Here is a 19,665-nt window from a genome sequence, read left to right as displayed (position 1 = left end):
CTACTAGAACTCATACAGCAATTCAGCAACGTGGCAGGATACAAAGTCAATGTACAGAAATCAGTGGCTTTCTTATACACTAACAATGAAAATACAGAAAGGGAAATTAGAGAATCGATTCCATTTACTATAGCACCAAGAACCATAAGATACCTGAGAATAAACCTAACCAAAGAGGTAAAGGATCTATATTTGAGGAACTACAGAACACTCATGAAAGAAATTGAAGAAGACACAAAAAGATGGAAGACCATTCCATGGTCTTGGATCAGAAGAATAAACATTGTTAAAATGTCTATACTGCCTAGAGCAATCTATACTTTTAATGCCATTCCGATCAAAATTCTACCGGTATTTTTCAAAGAGCTGGAGCAAATAATCCAAAAATTTGTATGGAATCAGAAGAGACCCCGAGTCGCTAAGGAAATGTTGAAAAACAAAAATAAAACAGGGGGCATCCAGCTACCTGATTTCAAGTTTTACTACAAAGCTGTGATCACCAAGACAGCATGGTACTGGCATAAAAACAGACGCATAGACCAGTGGAACAGAGTAGAGAGCCCAGATATGGACCCTCAACTCTATGGGCAAATAATTTTCGACAAAACGGGAAAAAATATACAGTGGAAAAAGACAGTCTCTCCAATAAATAGTGCTGGGAAAACTGGGCAGCTATATGTAGAAGAATGAAACTCGACCGTTCTCTTACACCGTACACAAAGATAGACTCAAAATGGAAAGACCTCAACATGAGACAGGAATCCATCAGAATCCTAGAGGAGAATATAGGCAGTAATCTCTTCGATATCAGCCACAGCAACTTCTTTCAAGATATGTCCATTTGCTTTAAGTTGTCATCCATCTATTTGGTGGATGCTGTTGGTACCATGCTAGATCTCCCTTATTAGCTAGACGTCCCATCACCAAGATGCTGATAATCCACAGATGCACCTGTTTCTCAGCAGAATTGCCCCAGACCAAATGGGAGAAGCCCAGGACGCTTCTCTCCCACCCATTTTTGAGGGCAGCTGCCACCAACGTTTGGCTGATATGGGGGTACAGAAGGTCAACCCACTTGCCTCACGATGGAACCAACTCTGTGATACCATTCATGCTCTAGAATTTCACTGTGGAAGCAAATTGCAGACTGTTTCCACTGAGTTCACCTCCATGCAGAACCATTTCCCCCTCCTCTTTCTTTCTTTCCTTACCATCCTTCTCCTGAGAGCATTGCCCAACAAATCACTTGTTCTTACAATTCCTGTCTCAGCTTTGCTTCTATAGAACCTGACCTAAGATTGTATCTAAGCCATCTTACCCATAATTTTCAAAAAATAGTTTTAATCCTTTGGTAAATGGAGAAGTACTTCTAAGCTAATTGCTTTGATGATCTCTCATATTGAATGGTGGTGCAAGATTTCGGCTACACTCAAAGAGAAAGTGCAAATGGCAAACATTTACAAAAATGCTTTTCAAATAAAAGCACACATTAAGCAGTGTGCATTGCTATAAATAAATATAGCAGCAGGAGAATCTGTGGCACTGAGTGCATTTTTACGTATTGTGTGAATGTATTAATTACGTGCCATTATGTGACAACATTAAAACCACTTAAACATATGAAATGATAATATAACATCGAAACTATTTCAAACCAAGTATGCCACAAAAGATCACATCCATTTTGCTCTTCTTATTGATTTTAGAAACCTCACATTTCAACAACTTTTTCCAATTACCACAATTATGCAAACTGTAAGTCATTTTTCTAGTATACATAGAATAAAAACAAAAAACATACTTTAAAATGATACATAAATACAACATTATTATTTTAGAGTATTTATAGCAGTTTTTAGAACCAAAGGCTTAAATTTTGAGGCAAATACTCATACTGGCAATAGTAATAGCATAGTCATACATCTCCATTAGGATGCTGTTTGTGAGGGAGAAAGCCCCCACCATTATATATATACTGAGTCTCCTGGATAGTAAAAATCTAAGAGGAATATTCAAATATAATGGCCTCTTCAGAATAACAAAGTAGCTGTTTTCTATTTAGCCTCTAAAATAAAATCAAATTTAATAAATCTGAATTTCTAAATTCCAATCTGGACATTTATCTTTCCTAATCAAACATCTTTTCATTGTACAGAAAAACGTATGTAAAATAGCTAAGCTATACAAAATAACTAAGGTTAGCTTTTTTTTTTTTTTTAAGTTTTATTTATTTATTTGACAGAGAGAGAGCACAAGCAGGCAGAGTAGCAGGCAGAGGGAGCAGGAGAAGCAGGCTCCCCACTGAGCAAAGAGCTTGACCTAGGACTCAATCCCAGGACCCTGGGATCCTGACCTGAGTCAAAGGCAGTTGTTTAAGCAACTGAGCCACTCCGGTGCCGCTAAGGTTAGATTTTACCTTCAAAGTTCCTGTTTAATTTAATTGCTTTGCTGGTGATTCCAATGACAGAAGTAGCTAAGTTATACAGCTATTAAAAGCTCTTCTAATCATTTACCTACTTTCTGAATTTGAAAAGTGACTCCATAATTTTAAAAAATTTAAAGAAGGCTTTAAAATTATCCTAAACTTTTGCAATTTTTAAATTATCTTTAGAGAAAAAAATCTTTGGCAGGTCTGTGCAATTTCTATTCTTTTTGTCCATCCAAATTTTCTGATTTAAAATGTTTCATAGTTTTCATCTTTATAATAGCATACCAAGATTTTACAGTTTCTAGGCTTACTGGGCACTTCTAATACTTCAGGAAATTCCAGACTGTAGAAGTGTAAAATATCTACAGTTCAGTCTCCACCTACCATCCCTGCCCCATAATGAAGTCCCATGATACAATTTTAACATGATATCCCAGGATGTGATACAAAATGGGTAATTCAGAAAAGAATGACAGCAATAAGAATCTAACTACACCAAGGCTGACTGTCTCCCTAATTCTACCTGTTTGAATCATTCCAAAAATTCTAAACTGACTCACAATTAACTTAGCCACCAATTTTCTTCTTAGTCATGCTTAAGTCATTTCCTTAAGGTTTCAGCTCTATGACATCAGCACACATTTGTGGTGGGGGGAGAAGCAGAGTGGCAAACAAGGTGACAAGTACTTTATCAGCAGAGACAAGTTTATGAAATTAACCATTATGTTCACAAATGGCTGAAAATTGTTTTATAACTTTCTCAGAGTGAAGGGAGATTTCCAGCAAAATGGCAGTACCTCCTGAAGCTGCCTGATATATCTAATAGCTAGCTGAAGATTGGCAACTGGCCACAGTGAATCTGGCCTGGAGAAAAACTCTGAACTCTTCTAGTGTAACAGTGGCAGGAGACATCTAGTGCTTCTCTCCACTAAGTAGAATTGCAAGGAAACACTGGTGGATTAATGTGAGTAAAAGATAGCTCTGATGTAATTGGCTTTTGGGGCTGTATTGGGTCTGACCCTCTAAGAGATATAACTTGACTCTACTTTTTAATGTTGTCTTTCCAAATCAGACCCAAACACTGAATCTAATTAGCCTGATTCCTGAAACTGTTACCCCACCCAACTACCACAATACCCCACTCCCATTATCCAAATATAAATCTATCTTTGGTTTCCGGCCGGGTTTACAGGGGGCTCCGGAGCCTTAGAGTTACTTCTGACCAACAGAATCTTCTCCTTGGATTTTGTTTGAGTAAGTATATTGTCTTTCCAGAGACCCATTCTTACTTAGCAGTTCTCACTTCCAGGGTCCTCAGGCTCTGCCCAGTCTGCCTACTTATGTGGAAGTTGATGGCTAGAATAATAATAATTAATAATAATAATAATAATTATTATTATTATTAATAATAAGTAAGGCCCTCACTTCTCAGCCTTTTGGCTACGATCAGTTGTAGATGTATAGCCAAAATCCACTGAATTAAAGAATCAACAACAAAATTGCCTATAGGGTAAAGCCAGAACTTACATCAGCATCCAAAGCCACAGTCTCCTGAGAGCCACAGAAAAGTGAAAATATGGCAGGGCTCTAAAATTGATGACTCCAGAATTTCTTCCAGAAGGGTTTAGGGGCATGAATCTGGCCAGAGGAGGAGGTTAAGTGATTTATATGGAAGCTGCTATTGATATGGCAAGCACACTGTTTTTTCTTAGATTTTTTTTTGAGGAGGAGGAGTTGTCATAGAAAGCTCGATTTTTTACTTAGAATGTATATTTTTTAGAAGTGCAGTAGCTGGAATGATGGCAAGGCTCCTAAACCATCCTTTGTCCCTACATCCATCCACACAGTTTTAAGAGGCAATATAATTCCTAGTGGGAGTTTTGAGATCGTATGATCAAGATAAAACAGCCTATTAAAAGTAACACATAATGGCTCAACCACTCCACATGCTATGTTTTAAGTAATTATATTCATCATAAGTGTAAGGAAAAGGTAAAAAGTAGCAAACATTTTCCCTATTCCTGCTTCTGCTCATCAGAATCCTTATTTTATTCAAGATCTACCTTTCTCCAGAGAGCGTCCACTCCAGGGAAGGTGGGCACCATCCCCATCCCTGAGACAGAATCTTGACTGATTTTAAGCCGTTTACAGACATCCGTTCACAAGCTTCCTATTCTTCTGGCCAATGTTTGGTATAAGTATGGACAAAACACCCAATTCTGGCCAATGAAATGTGAGAACTAGTCTTCTAAGGCAAAGGTTTCCTAGCTTATGAGGAAGAAAATTTCTTTTTCTGCCTCTGAGTGTTATGGTGGGAATTGCTGCAGGAAGTCATCTACCTTGCAGGAAAGCAGGGCAAGAGAATGCAGAAAACCAGATTTCACTGTGCTTGGACTTCTCTACTTCTGCATTTTATGGGAAACAAGACATCACTGTTGTTTAAGTGACAATGACTTAAGTTGGGATTCTCTTACTTACAGCCAAAGATACCCTATTTGATAGGGTATCTTGAAGGAAAGAAAAATGACTTTTTAAATGTGTCCAGAGATACCATTTACACTAACATTCCTCTGATGATTGGTAACTGACAAGTATTCAACATCAAGGACCATTTTAAAGGCAAAGACCCAGAACTAAACAAAACCAGCTCAAACTCGAATGTATACAATCAGTAAAAGATGACCTACAAACACACAATGTGCTCTATTCTTTTTAGTCCTACTGAGCCAGAACTTGCCCCCATGTACCAGTTATTTTTCATTTGGGGGAAACAAGAACATTTTTAACTGCAATAAAGGTGAAGTGAATAAAGTTACTTATATAGACATTATGACTCAGTTTCCCAGATTCAAAAACAAGAATAATAAAGCTGGCCTATTACTTTGGGATGGCATGAGGAAACATTTAATAAACCATTGAGGGCTTCTGACACTTTATTTATTTATTTATTTATTTATTTGGCTCCACACCCAAAGTGGGGCTCAAACTCACAACCTTAAGTTTAAGAGTCACATGCTCTAATGACTGAGCAGGGCAGGTGCCTCAGGCTTTTGAAATTTTAAATGCCACATAAAAATGTTGTAATATCACCTCAAACCAACTATCAGTTGTCATTAAGAAATTATAAGAGTAGATTAGAGGACTGATGATTCTCTTTCCTAGAGAAGTTTATTATTTTTTAGACATTATCAATATTCAACTTTATATTCTTATATAAGCACTAAGACGGCAGATAAACATAAGCCTGAGAATGGTTATTATCATTTCTTATGTTACTGGTTCTCCATAGACTCAGTTCTAATGATACAGTTTCCTCAAAGGATTGGACCTCAAGGTACAAGGAGTAGGAAAATCTTGTTATGAACAATTGATTTGATATATAAAATAGGCATTATAATTCCTCTCTTGTCAAAATTTGGCAATCCTGTCCATAGTAATTTTAATCTTGTCTTTGTTTATAGCTACACATATTTTATTATGTTAATAATAAACTCTATCTGTATTATCCAGGTTAAAAAATAACATATGTCAATTGTCCTGGACACAAATCTCTCAAGCTGCTGTGTTTCCATTTTCTCCAATCTGATTTACTCAAGATTAATTTGATTTCCTATCCACCAAAGAACAGAAACCTCTCATAAATGACTCTCACTCCTTCATACTATAAAAAGCAGATTTTTCAGTCTCCAAAAATATTAAAAAATGTAGCCTCAAACACCACTACACTGTGTAGTTTCTAGCTGAAACAATTTTATCAAGAAGGTAGGTATGGGCTTCAGTGATACTAACAATAAGGACAGTTGAACCTAGAAACTTACAGCTACTATTTCTAGATTTAACCTCACAGATACATTTAAACAAACATAACATCCAAGTAAACATACAAGCTGAATTATTAATCAAGCAAGGCAAACTCTAAGACTAGCTTTTCAGGTATCCTATAGAAAATGAATCCATTTTTCTCCCTTGATAAAATGCATTACACTATAGCCAAAGAACTTAAAATATACTTTATTCCCACAACAAACCTGAAGTAGGTTAAACAGTTGTCAAATATGGCTTTTAGTTCAAGAGTCATAAAGTAATTAAGTATTTTCAATGATGTATTTCTTTTAAGAGAAAGTTATTAAATACATATGACAAAAAATAAATTATAGTCTACAATTATGACCTCCCTCTAAAAAATATAAATTGCAAAATCAGGTTGGACAAACCATGTTGGAATACCACAAGAGAAAATGAGAGTTGCAGTTACCCAGGTGTTGCTCAAGTAGGTCTTATAATCAATGTAACTAAGTGAACACACCAATGTTCAAATAACCATGTTCCTAATTCTGAGCACTTTTCCACTTACTAACTACCCTTGACATACAACCAGCCCAGACCAGAAATGTAGAACCTGAGACTGGACATCCCTAGGCAAGGAAATTTTCCAAAATTTCTGAGACTACATTCTCTAAAAAGAATCCCATCTGGTAATTAAAGCCCTGTTGTTTTAACTTGTAACGTCATCAACTAAGCAAGTATCAGTTATTCGTCCCTTTTCTTCTTTTTCTTCTATCTTGTATTCATCAAGCAATATCCTCATATGTAAATATTTATTTATTAAAAATACTTTAGGGGCGCCTGGGTGGCTCAGTGGGTTAAGCCTCTGCCTTCAGCCCAGGTCATGATCTCAGGGTCCTGAGATCGAGCTCCACATCAGACTCTTTGCTCAGCAGACAGCCCACTTCCCCCTCTCTCTCTGCCTGCTGCTCTGCCTACTTGTGATCTTTCTTTGTGTGTGTGTGTCAAATAAATAAATAAAATCTTTAAAATATATATATTTTAAAGAAAATTACATGAAGTCACTCATTGTTTCCTGAGTGCTGAGTTTCTGATGCTGGCTTTTATCTTTTTCATCTTTTTGCTGATTCTGTTGGCAAAACTTTCACAAAAGACAGTGACAGAGCTATGCTATGTAAATAAGTACTGAAAAAGAGAGAGAAAGAGAATATGAACAAGACACTGGGGATATTCGCACAGGATTATAAAATCCAACGAAACCCAAAAGATGAAGCAAACAATGGAATGTCTGTTGGCCAATGTATAAAGTGTTTCTACTTTTCTGGAGAGCAATATAGCCATACTCTCAAAAGTATTATAATTTTTCAATCCCTTTGACTCAGCAATTCCATCTCTAGAGATTCCTGTTAAGGGAATATCATGAGATTACTCAAAATATAGCAACAGAGTTATTTGTCCCAAGGTTTTTAACCAAATATCAAAATGTATACTAAGTAATTGTCTAAAGCCAGAAGATGGATTGAATTTATCTGGTACAACGACATATTGTAATGTCATGTGTATAATAAAAAATACGTTGTAAAGGAATATTTAATACAGTGATCTAAGACATAGGTTAGTAAACACTGATTGGAAAAATGAATAATATTAGATTTGATTCACAAACAGGAAAAATAACGAGTAGGTGTAGAGTATGTTTTCATTTTTATAAACATACATTTTTAATGTATATATATAAATATACATTTTTATAAACATTTCATTTTTATAAACATACATATAATTTAAATATATAAATTGTTACCAGAGACTGTCTCTTGGTGTTGGGAACTAAAGACTAACTTTTACTTCCTTCTCTTTGCTTGCCTTGGTTTTTTAAACATTTTCTGTAATGAATGTAATTATTTCTGTATTAAAAGAAAAAATACAGGGGTGCCTGGGTGGCTCAGTGGGTTAAAGCCTCTGTCTTCGGCTCAGGTCATGATCCCAGGGTCCTGGGATCGAGCCCCACATCGGGCTCTCTGCTCAGCAGGAAGCCTGCTTCCTCCTCTCTCTCTGCCTGCCTCTCTGCCTACTTGTGATCTCTCTCTGTCAAATAAATAAATAAAATCTTAAAAAAAAAAAGAAAAAGAAAAAATACATATATAAGGAAACATATATAATGCTACTAGTTATCTTGAAACTTACTAGTTAGTAATTTACTCTATTTGTTACTTGAAAGTTACTACTTTCAAGTAGTAAGTTACTAGTTACTATTTAGTAACTTTCAAGTAACAAGTCGAGTAAATTGAAATAATTTAGTTGAAAAAATATGAAACTATAGGCCTTGACAATGTACACATAGAGGGACAAAACTGTTATAATCATTGTAGATTTTAAATAGTATTCAGATTCTGATCTCACAAAATAACAGGATAATAATTATGAATCATTATTTAAAATTTAATATGCCTATCAGACAATAAAGTAGAAATTACTCGTTATCACTCTATAGCTTTGCTGTATATTGGCTTCAGATCTGACATAGCTAAATGGAGCATCAGACAATTATGTCTCATCTATATGATTAATTCATCCAAATGTTAGGAAATTAAAGCCACAATCTCATCTGAGTCTAAAACAAGCAATTAAACTTGTCTTCGTGTTATTAATGAAATACAGCTTAAATAAAATCTAAATAGCTTCACACATATTGAATAAAGCGATAGGTTCAAATGCTGTCAGATTTAAAGAAAAAAAAAATATGTTAGAGTTAAAGACAACCTCCTTTAAAGCTGTGTTGTCCAAGATAGTAGGCACGAGCCACTATGTCGTTATTCAGGACTTAACATGTGGTTAGCAGACCAATTAAGGTGTGCTGCAAGTGTAATTAATATCCAGACCAGATTTCAAAGACTTCATATGAAAAATGGAATGTAATGTATCTAATTAATAATTTTGAAATACTGACTGTATGTCAAAATGCTAATATTTTGAACTATTGAGTTAAATGAAATATACTATTAAATTTCATCCTTTAAAAAATATTTTAACATGGCTACTTAGAAACTTCAAATTCTATATGCCGTTCACATCTGTGGCCTGCCTCGTACTTCTGTTCAACAGCACTGCAATTTACCAACACAACTGATACATGTAAATGCTTGAATTGGAATGGGGTGAGGGAAAGCTTTCAATTCAGATGAGCAGAAGAAACTCATTCCTGTTCAGCTAACTGGTAACTCAGAAACTTTGGAGAGATTGTTCACTTTCCACTTTGCTGCGGTTTCTTCGTTTGTAAAGTCATTTTTTAAATGGGTTATATTGACAGTCAAAATGGCATGTACCTGTCATGTCATTTAACAGGTACTCATTAAATATCAATAGTATCCCCTACACTCTTTAACTTAAATTTTTAAAGTCTGTGTTTAGCTTTACAAATAGAAAAAAGCAGGAATGCCAAACTTATTTATAATTTTACTTCATGGGGATAACTATTGTTATTGCTGGTTTGGATAAACTTCCAGTTTTTTCTGTAGTTTTGTAGATGTAGATGTAACACTTTCAGAGGGAAAAGGGAGAAAAAAAGAGAGAGAGAGACTCCACTATTTTGTGGCCTAATTTCTAATTGCACAGCAACTTATTGAAATTATATGTATCATTAAAAAGTATTTAATATAATTATTAATGACAGTGTGGCATTCCATTACATAGGTATATCATAATTGATGAAGGTAATCCTCTAATTTTTGGCTATTTTGTCATTTTGAAGATTTTGCCATCACTAAAGAAAGGAAAAAAACAATATTGACTATCCTTGAAGCCAACTATTTATTTCACTTCCATGATTATTTCCTTTAAGATTATTTCTAAACAATGATCGCTCACATTTATAAAGATTCTTGATGACACAGTTTCCTTTAAAAGGAAAGGGTCAAAATTACCTTCTTCATAGCCACAAGCAGCCTAATTATAATGCATCCCCCAGAAAAACAAAAGAGCAAAAACAAAAAACTCTCTCCTTCTTACTTGATGAACTCTAAAATCTTCTTAACAAGGTTGGGATGGGGAAGGGAGGGAGGATGTTTATTTTACAATTAGAGACTTCAAATAAGTGCACGGCTGGGTTAACATTTCACTGTGACTGAGTTTCAATTAAAATGTAATTAATTAATCAATCAACACATATAAAAGATATATTATTAATTTTCCCCCAGCTTTTTAATGCAAGGTGGGATGGAATAAGGGAAGGCAGAGAGGCGGGGAGAGAAGGGACTCTTCGAAAACCAAAAAGTGTCTGCCTACAATAAACACCTGACCATCCCCATAGAGATATAAGAAAAACATGGGTCAGGAAGGAGTCAGACATCACCAAGGACTGCCTCTCCAAGTAAGACAAGTAGAAGCTTGGTTTGGAGACTCCAAACGGGGCCATATACCAGAGATAGAAATGCTCCATCACAGGCTGGATGAGCTCAGAGTGCAGCCCGAGACCAGGGAGCAGGAGTGATTAACAGCTTTCCTCTGAGGCTATACTGAGCAGTGGGGACCCTGATCTCTCAGCTCCTCTGGACTGGAAATTGGGAGGCTGGTATTTTTATTCCCGGACTCCAAATACAGAAAGCATTTAGGGAACAAAAGCTCCCGAGAGCAGATTACTTAACCTGGTCCCTGGCAAGGTTGGTGCAATTCTGACTCAGTCAAAGACATATGAGAATCACAGCAATGGGTCCCTCCCCCAGAAGATCTCAAGAACACCCAGACAAGACCAAGTTCACCAATCAATGAGAATTGTAGAACTCCAGAGCTAGGGGAATGCAACACACAGAATTTATGGCTCTTTTCCCATGATTCTTTAGTCTTTCAAGATTAATTTTTTTTTAAGATTTTATTTATTTCTTTGACAGAGAGAGAGATCACAAGTAGGCAGAGAGGCAGGCAGAGAGAGAGAGGGAAGCAGGTTCCCCATTGAGTGGAGAGCCCGATGCAGGGCTCAATGCCAGGACCCTGAGATCATGACCTGAGCTGAAGGTAGAGGCTTAACCCACCAAGCAACCCAGGCACCCCTCAAAGTTAATTTTTTTAAATTTTTTTTTCTCATTCTATTTTTTAAAATTTTTCCGCTTTCCTATTTTAACTTTTTTTTAAACTATTTTACCTTATCAATACCTTTTTAAAAATCTTTTTAAAATTTGTATTGTTATAATCATATTTTATCCCTTCACTGTATTTAACCTTATTTCTTGTATACATATAGGCTTTTCCTTCTTTAAAATTTTGGGATACAATTTCTTCTTATAGGTCAAAATATATCCTACATTAACTGCATAGCTTTGTTCTAGTCTCCAGCCTGATCACATTCTTTTCTCTTTTTTTTTTCAACCAACTTCTTATCTTATCAATTCCTTTTCTAGAATCTTTTCAAAATTTCATCTTTACAGTCATATTCCATCCTTTATTGTATTTATCTTTATTTTGGTATATGTATGGAAGTTTTTCTGTCTTTAAAATTTGGGGAGGTAGTTTCTTCTAAAAGACCAAAATACACCCAAAATCAAGTGTGTAGATCTGTTCTATTCACCAGTCTAATATATCTATATATTTTTTTCTTTCTTCCCTCCCATCTTTCTCCCCCCGGTTTCAGGTCTCTTTGGATTTGGTTAGTATATATTTTTTCCAGGATTGTTGCTACCCTTTTATTAGTACTTTGTTCTCTCATTCATCTATTCTTACCTGGATAAAATGACAAGGTGGAAAAACTCACCGCAAAAAAAAAAAAAAAAAAAAAAAAAAGAACAAGAGGCACTACCGACAGCTAGGCTAGGCACCTAATCAATACAAACAGTAGTAATATGTCAGAACTAGAGTTCAAAATGATGATTCTCAAGGTACTAGCCAGCCTCAAAAAAGTATGGAAGATGTTAGAGAATCCCTTTCTGGGGAAATAAAATCCTTTACTGAGGAAATAAAAGAACTAACCAAGTTGAAATAAAAAAAGCTATTAATGAGGTGCAATAAAAAATGGAGGCTTTACTGCCAGGGTATATGAGGCAGAAGAGAGAATTAGTGATTAAAAAAAAAAAGACTAAATGATAGAGAATAAAGAAATTGAGCAAAAGAGAGACAAACAACTACTGGACTACGAGGGCAGGATTCAAGAGACAAGTGATGAAAAGATGACCAAAAGATGAAACAATATTAGAATAATTGGGATTCCAGAAGAAGAAAAAAGAAAGAGGGGGGCAGAAGGTTTATTGGAGCAAATTATAGCAGAGAATTTCCCTAATCTGGCGAAGGGAACAAGCATCAAAATCCAGGAGGCACAGAGAATCCCCCTCAAAATCAATAAAAATAGGTCCATAATAAAATAGGTCCATCATCTAATAGTAAAGTCTCAGAGACAAAGAGAAAATCCTGAAAGCAGCTCAGGACAAGAGGTCTGTAACATATAATGGTAGACATAGTAGATGGGCAAAAGACCTATACACAGAGACCTGGCAGGCTAGAAAGGACTGGCATAATATATTTAGAGCATTAAACGAGAGAAATATGCAGCCAAGAATGCTATATCCAGCTAGGCTATCATTGAAAATAGAAGGAGAGATAAAAAGCTTCCAGGACAAACAAAAATTAAAAGAATTTGCAAACACCAAACCGCCCTACAGGAAATATTAAAAGGGTCTTCTATGCAAAGACAGAGGCTAAAAGTAACAGACCAGAAAGGAACAAAGACAATAAACAGTAACAATCACCTTACAGGCAATACAATGGCACTAAATTCATATCTTTCAATAGTTACCCTGAATGTAAATGGGCAAATGTCCCAATCAAAAGGCACAGGATATTAGAATGGATTTAAAAAAAAAAATACCCATTGATATGCTGTCTGCAAGAGACTCATTTTATACTCAAATATACCTCCAGATTTATAGTGAGGGGGTGGAAAACAATTTACCATGCTAATGGATATCAAAAGAAAGCTGGGGTGGCAATCCTTATTTAAGATCAATTAGATTTTAAGCCAAAGAGTATAATAAGAGATGAGGAAAGACACTATATCACACTTAAAGGCTCTGTCCAACAAGAACATCTAACAATTTTAAATGTCTATGCCCCTAACATGGAAGCAGGCAATTATATAAACCAGTTAATAACAAAATTGAAGAAACACATTGACAATAAGACAATAATAGTAGTAGGGATCTTTAACAACTCCCTTGCTGAAATGGATAGATTATCTAAGCAAAAGATCAACAAGGAAATAAAGGCTTTAAATGACACACTGGACCAGATGGACATCACAGATATATTCAGAACATTCTATCCCAAACAAGAGAATACACATTCCTCTCTAGTGCACATGGAACATTCTCCAGAATAGATCACATCCTGGATCACAAATCAAGTCTCAACCAATACCAAAAGACTGGGATCATTCCCTGCATATTTTCAGACCACACAATGCTCTGAAACTAGAACTCAATCACAAGAGGAAAGTTGGAAAGAACTCAAATACACGGAGGCTAAAGAGCATCCTACTAAAGAATGATCCACGAAGAAATTAGAGTGGATTGGTTGATCCACCAAGAAATTAGAGAAGAATTTAAAACATTCATGGAAACTAATGAAAATGAAAACAAAACTATTCAAAATCGTTGAGACACAACAAAAGTGGTCCTGAGAGGAAAGTATATAGCAATATAAGCCTTTCTCAAGAAACAAGAAAGGTCTCAAATACACAACCTAAAGGAGCTGCACCTAAGGGAGCTGGAGAAGGAACAGCAAGGAGGCCTACACCCAGGAGGAGAAGAGAAATAATAAAGATCAGAGAAGAAATCAATGAAACAAACCAAAAGAACAATAGAAAAGATCAATGAAACTAGGAGCTGGTTCTTTGAAAGAATTATTAAGATTGATAAACCTCTGGCCAGGCTTATCAAAAAGAAGAAAGAAAGGACCCAAATAAATAAAATCATGAATGAAAAAGGAGAGATCACAACCAACACCAAAAAAAAATACAAACAGTTATAAGAGCATATTATGAGCAACTATACGCCAGCAAATTTGACAACCTGGAAGAAATGGATGCATTCCTAGAGACGTATAAACTACCAAAACTGAAACAGGAAGAAATAGAAAACCAGAACAGACCCATAACCAGAAAGGATATTGAAGCAGTCATCAAAAATCTCCCAACAAACAAGAGTCCAGGGCCAGATGGCTTCCTAGGGGAATTCAACTAAACATTTAAAGAAGAATAAATACCTATTCTCCTAAAACTGTTCCAAAAAACAGAAATGGAAGGAAAACTTCCAAACTCATTTTATGAGACCAGCATTACCTTGATCCCCAAATCAGACAAAGACCCCACCAAAAAGGAGAATTACAGACCAATATCCTTCATGAACATGGATACAAAAATTCTCACCAAAATACTAGCCAATAGTATCCAACAGTACATTAAAAGGATTATTCACCATGACCAAGTGGGATTTATTCCTAGGTTGCAAGGTTGGTTCAATATGCGCAAATCAATCAATGTGATACACTACATTAATAAAAGAAAGAACAAGAACCATATGATACTCTTAATAGATGCTGAAAAAGCATTTGACAAAGTACAGCATCCTTTTTTGATGAAATTTCTTCACTGTAGTCATAGAGGGTACATACCTCAATATCATCAAAGCCATCTATGAAAAACCCACAGTGAATATCATTCTCAATGGGGAAAAACTGAGATCTTTTCCCCTAAGGTCAGGAACATGGCAGGGCTGTCCATAATCACCACTACTATTCAACACAGTACTAGAAGTCCTAGCCTCAGCAATCAGACAACAAAAAGAAATTAAAGGCATCCGAATCAGCAAAAAAGAAGTCAAACTATTACTCTTTGCAGATGATATGTTACTCTATGTAGAAAACCCAAAAGAGTCCACTCCAAAACTGCTAGAACTCATATAGGAATTCAGTAAAGTATCAAGATATAAAATCAATGCACAGAAATCAGTTGCATTTCTAGACACCAACAGCAAGACAGAAGAAAGAGAAATTAAGAAGTTGATCCCATTTACACCCCAAACCATAAAATACCTAGGAATAAACCTAACCAAAGAGGTAAAGAATCTGTACTCAGAAAACTATAAAGTACTCATGAAAGAAATTGAGGAAAACACAACGAAATGGAAAAACCTTTCATGCTTATGGATTGGAAGAACAAATATTGTGAAAATATCTGTGCTACCTAAAGCAATCTACACATGTAACACAATCCCTATCAAAGCACCAACAATTTTTTTTAAGGAAATGTAACAAATAATTCTAAAATTTATATGGACTGGATAAGACCCCAATAGCCAGAGAAATGTTGAAAAAGAAAACCAAAGTGGCACCATCACAATTCTAGATTTCAAGCTCTATTACGAAGCTGTAATCATCAAGAGAATATGGTACTGACACAAAAACAAACACATAGATCAATGGAACAGAATAGAGAGCCCAGAAATAGACCCTCAACTCTATGGTCAACTAATCTTTGACAAAGCAGGAAAGAATGTCCAATGGAAAAAAGACAATCTCTTCAACAAACGGTGTTGGGAAAATTGAACAGCCACATGCAGAAGAATGAAACTGGACCATTTCCTTACACCACACACAAAAATAGACTCTACATGGATGAAAGACCTCAATGTGAGATAGGAATCCATCAGAATCCTTGAGGAGAATGTAGGCAGCAACCTCTTCGACCTCAGTAACTTCTTCCTAGAAACATCACCAAAGGCAAGGGAAGCAAGGGCAAAAATGAACTATTGGGACTTCACCAAGATCAAAAGCTTTTGCACAGCAAAGGAAACAGTCAACAAAATCAAAAGACAACTGACAGAATGGGAGAAGATATTCGCAAATGACATATCAGATAAAGGGCTCATATCCAAAATCTATTAAAAAACTTATCAAACTCAACACCCAAAGAACAAATAATCTAATCAAGAAGTGGGCAGAAGGGGGGGCGTGTGGGTGGCTCAGTGGTTAAAGCCTCTGCCTTCGGCTTGGGTCATGATCCCAGGGTCCTGGGATCGAGCCCCGCATCGGGCTCTCTGCTCTGCAGGGAGCCTGCTTCCTTCTCTCTCTCTCTGCCTGCCTCTCTGCCTACTTGTGATCTCTGTCTGTCAAATAAATAAATAAAATCTTTAAAAAAAAAACAACAAGAAGTGGGCAGAAGACATGAACAGACATTTCTGCCAAGAAGATATCCACATGGCAAATAGACACATGAAAAAGTGCTCCACATCACTTGGCATTAGGGAAATTCAATTCAAAACTACAATGAGATACCATCTCACACCAGTCAGAATGGATAAAATTAACAAGTCAGGAAATGACAGATGCTAGTGAGGATGTGGAGAAAGGGGAACCCTCCTACACTGCTGGTGGGAATGCAAGCTGGTGCAGCCACCCTGGAAAACAGTATGGAGGTTCCTCAGAAAGTTTAAAATAAAGCTATCCTATGACCTAGCAATCACACTACTGGGTATTTACTCTAAAGCTTCAAATGTAGTGATCCGAAGGGACAGTGCACTTGAATGCTTACAGTAGAAATGTCCAGAATAGCCAAACTATGGAAGGAACCTAGATGTCCTTCAACAGATGAATGGATAAAGATGTGACATATATCTACAATGGAATACTAAGCAGCCATCAAAAGAAATGAAATCTTGACATTTGCAACAACGTGGATAGAACTAGAGGGTACTATGCTAAGCAAAATAAGTCAATCAGAGAAATACAATTATCATATGATCTCCCTGATATGAGGAATTTCAGAGGCAGGGCAGGGGGTCGTGGGGGTAGGGAGGGAAAAAATGAAACAAGATGGGATCAGGAGGGAGACAAAACTCTTAATCTCATGAAACAAACTGAGGGTTGCTCTGAGCTGGGAGGTAGGGATAGAGTGGCTGGGTTATGGACCTTGGGGAGGGTATGTGCTATGGTGAGTGCTGTGAAATGTATAAGCCTGATGATTCACAGACCTTTACTTCTGGAGCAAATAATACATTATATGTTAATAAAAAAATAAAATAAAATAAATCCCCTCATGTTGTATTTGTCGTTCAGAAGAGGATTTGTCATTCTCAGGATACATCCAGAAGTCCCATTTTCCAAAAAAAAATTAACATTTTTTAAAAATTTATAAAACATACTTTGTGTTTACTGTAGAACAAATCACAGCAGATTACCAGTAACATAATTCAATGGATACATTTTCTATTGCAATCAATTATTATTAGTATTGATTCATAAATTTCCACTGAAGAGGAGCTTCACACATTAAAATCAAAATTCATGGTTACTGAAAACTGTTTCTTAATTATTCAGTAAAGAGCTCAGTGAGGTGATATTTTCATCATGTTTTAACCTTATAAAAATTTTTAAAGCCATTGTTCAGGAAAATTATCTTGGAGGAAAGATAACCCTTATACAGCAAATAGTCAATCTAAACATTTGCTGATTGACTATGTTCCAACCACATAATAACTATGAAAACAATAAATCAGAAGTATAATAAACCCTAATAAAAATAAAAATGTAGTGGCAGAAATTTACATAATTCAAGTAGTGTTATCTTATCACCTGGATATGTCTTCTAACTGCAGATCAACATCTTGAAGTTTCTTTTGATAATTCTCTGTAAAGTTACAGAACTCATGAAGAATTGAAGATTTCAAATCAGGGAATGGGCATTCCAAATTTTCTAATTCCACAGGCAGTTCCCTAAGCAGGTTACTTCTTTCTTCTGAAGAATAATCTAGTAACTGAAAAAAAAAATTATATGATTGTTGTACTTAACATAAATGGCAAACTGATAAACAAATTACTATAGACATCACACTTACCTTCATACTCCAGTCTGAAAGATAATTTTCTATTTTCTGTTGCTCCAGACTAAGACTTTCGAAGACAGCTTTCAATTGTTTCTTCACGAAGTCAATCTAGAGGATATAGATAAGAGAAGGTCTCTTTGAGGACCTGTGGAAAAGGGTTCAAGAAATGCCATAGCCAGATAGTGCTTATCAGAGTGGACCTCTAGACTCATATCCTAAAAATGGGCCTAGGAAGTACAGTGGGGTCATAGCCACTCTGCATTCTCATTTGGATTTTGTTTGTGTTAAGACAGAGCGTACCAGATTGTCTCTGGTTTAATCTCCCCCTTCCTCCCTTTGCATCCTTGCCTCCAATCCCCAGCTGGACATGCATTTTTGTTTTAAGATTTTATTTATTTGTTTGTTTGTTTGTTTGTCAGAGAGAGAGAGAGAAACCATAAACATAACCTGAGCCAAAGGTAGACGCTTAATCGATTGAGCCACCTAGGCACCCCTTATCTATTTTCTTATTAGTTTATTGACTACCTCCCCTGACTAGAGCATAAGCTCCACAGTCATAATGGCACTAGATGTATGCTTTTAGATGATTTTTCTTACCATTTTTCAGTTATTCTGTAGTGTTGTTATTTTGCTTTCATAAATAATATATATATTTAAAGGCATTGAAAATTCCTTGCCTAGGGACTCCTGGATGGCTCAGTGGGTTAAGCATCTGCCTTCAGCTCAGTTCACAGGATTGAGTCCTGTATCAGGCTCCTTGCTCAGCGGGAAGTCTGCTTCTCCCTCTCCCTCTGCTCCTCCCTGAGCCACTCATGAGCGCTCACTCTTTCTCGTTCTTTCTCTCTTTCAAATAAAGAAGTAAAATCTTTTTTAAAAAAATATATAAGATGATTATCAAGAGGAGGTAAGTGACATAAAAACAGGGTAATGTAATAGAGAATGACTGTAGCTTCTCTCATGTGGATGATCAGGACAGGCCTCTCAGGGGAAAAGACACTTAAGCTAAGACCTAAGGTAACAAAAAGTGGCATCAGTGGGACAGAGAAAACAGATGATGCAAAAACTTTGAGATGAGGAGTCTGGCACCTCTGAGGACTAGATGGGAGGTCAGCCTCAGTGTGACAAGGTCTAGGAAAAAGGGGAGTGTCAGGCAAGAGATGAGGTTTCAGAAGGGAGAAGCCAGGATGTATCAGGAGGAATTACAGGCCTTGAGGGGATCTATCAGGGGGATGACTTAATCTCCCTCCACCCAAGGTAGAATCCCAAAACGTACTGTGAAGAGTGGCAAGAATGAGTGCAGGGAGACTTGTCATGAGGTCATTGTAATTTTTCAGGACAGAAATAAGCATGCTTGGACAGATTCAGGGATATGTTTAAGATACTGAAGAGACACAATTTGCTATACCTTGTTTTTTTTTTTAATTTTTATTTTTTAAAAGATTTTATTTATTTATTTGACAGAGCGAGAGAGAGAGCAAGAGAGGGGATATAAGCAAAGGGAGTAGGAGAGGGAGAAGCAGGCTTCCCGAGGAGCAGGGAGCCTGATGCAGGACTTGATCCTAGGACCCTGGGATCATGCCCTGAGCTGAA

The 19,665-nt window shown here is 36.3% G+C and overlaps 1 protein-coding gene across 4 annotated transcripts in view; it reads right to left on the bottom strand.

The window, feature by feature from the left end:
* CCDC148 (coiled-coil domain containing 148) overlaps positions 1 to 19,665 on the bottom strand; it is a 208,370-nt gene that overhangs the window by 174,815 nt on the left and 13,890 nt on the right. For all 4 annotated transcript variants that reach the window (XR_009351940.1, XM_059167279.1, XM_059167278.1 and 1 more), the window contains exons 5-6: positions 18,088 to 18,183; positions 17,825 to 18,006 (exon numbers count right to left, since the gene is read on the bottom strand). Coding sequence is in view for 3 of the 4 variants with exons in the window: in XM_059167279.1 (XP_059023262.1) it covers positions 17,825 to 18,006; positions 18,088 to 18,183 (278 nt within the window). In the remaining variant the exon portion in view is untranslated. The remainder of the gene's footprint in view (positions 1 to 17,824; positions 18,007 to 18,087; positions 18,184 to 19,665) is intronic.

The sequence above is a fragment of the Mustela lutreola genome, chromosome 3 (genome assembly GCF_030435805.1).
Source record: "Mustela lutreola isolate mMusLut2 chromosome 3, mMusLut2.pri, whole genome shotgun sequence".
Lineage (NCBI taxonomy): Eukaryota > Metazoa > Chordata > Mammalia > Carnivora > Mustelidae > Mustela > Mustela lutreola.
Note: the sequence above shows the minus strand (reverse complement) of the source record. Positions and strands in the feature narration are given on the sequence as shown.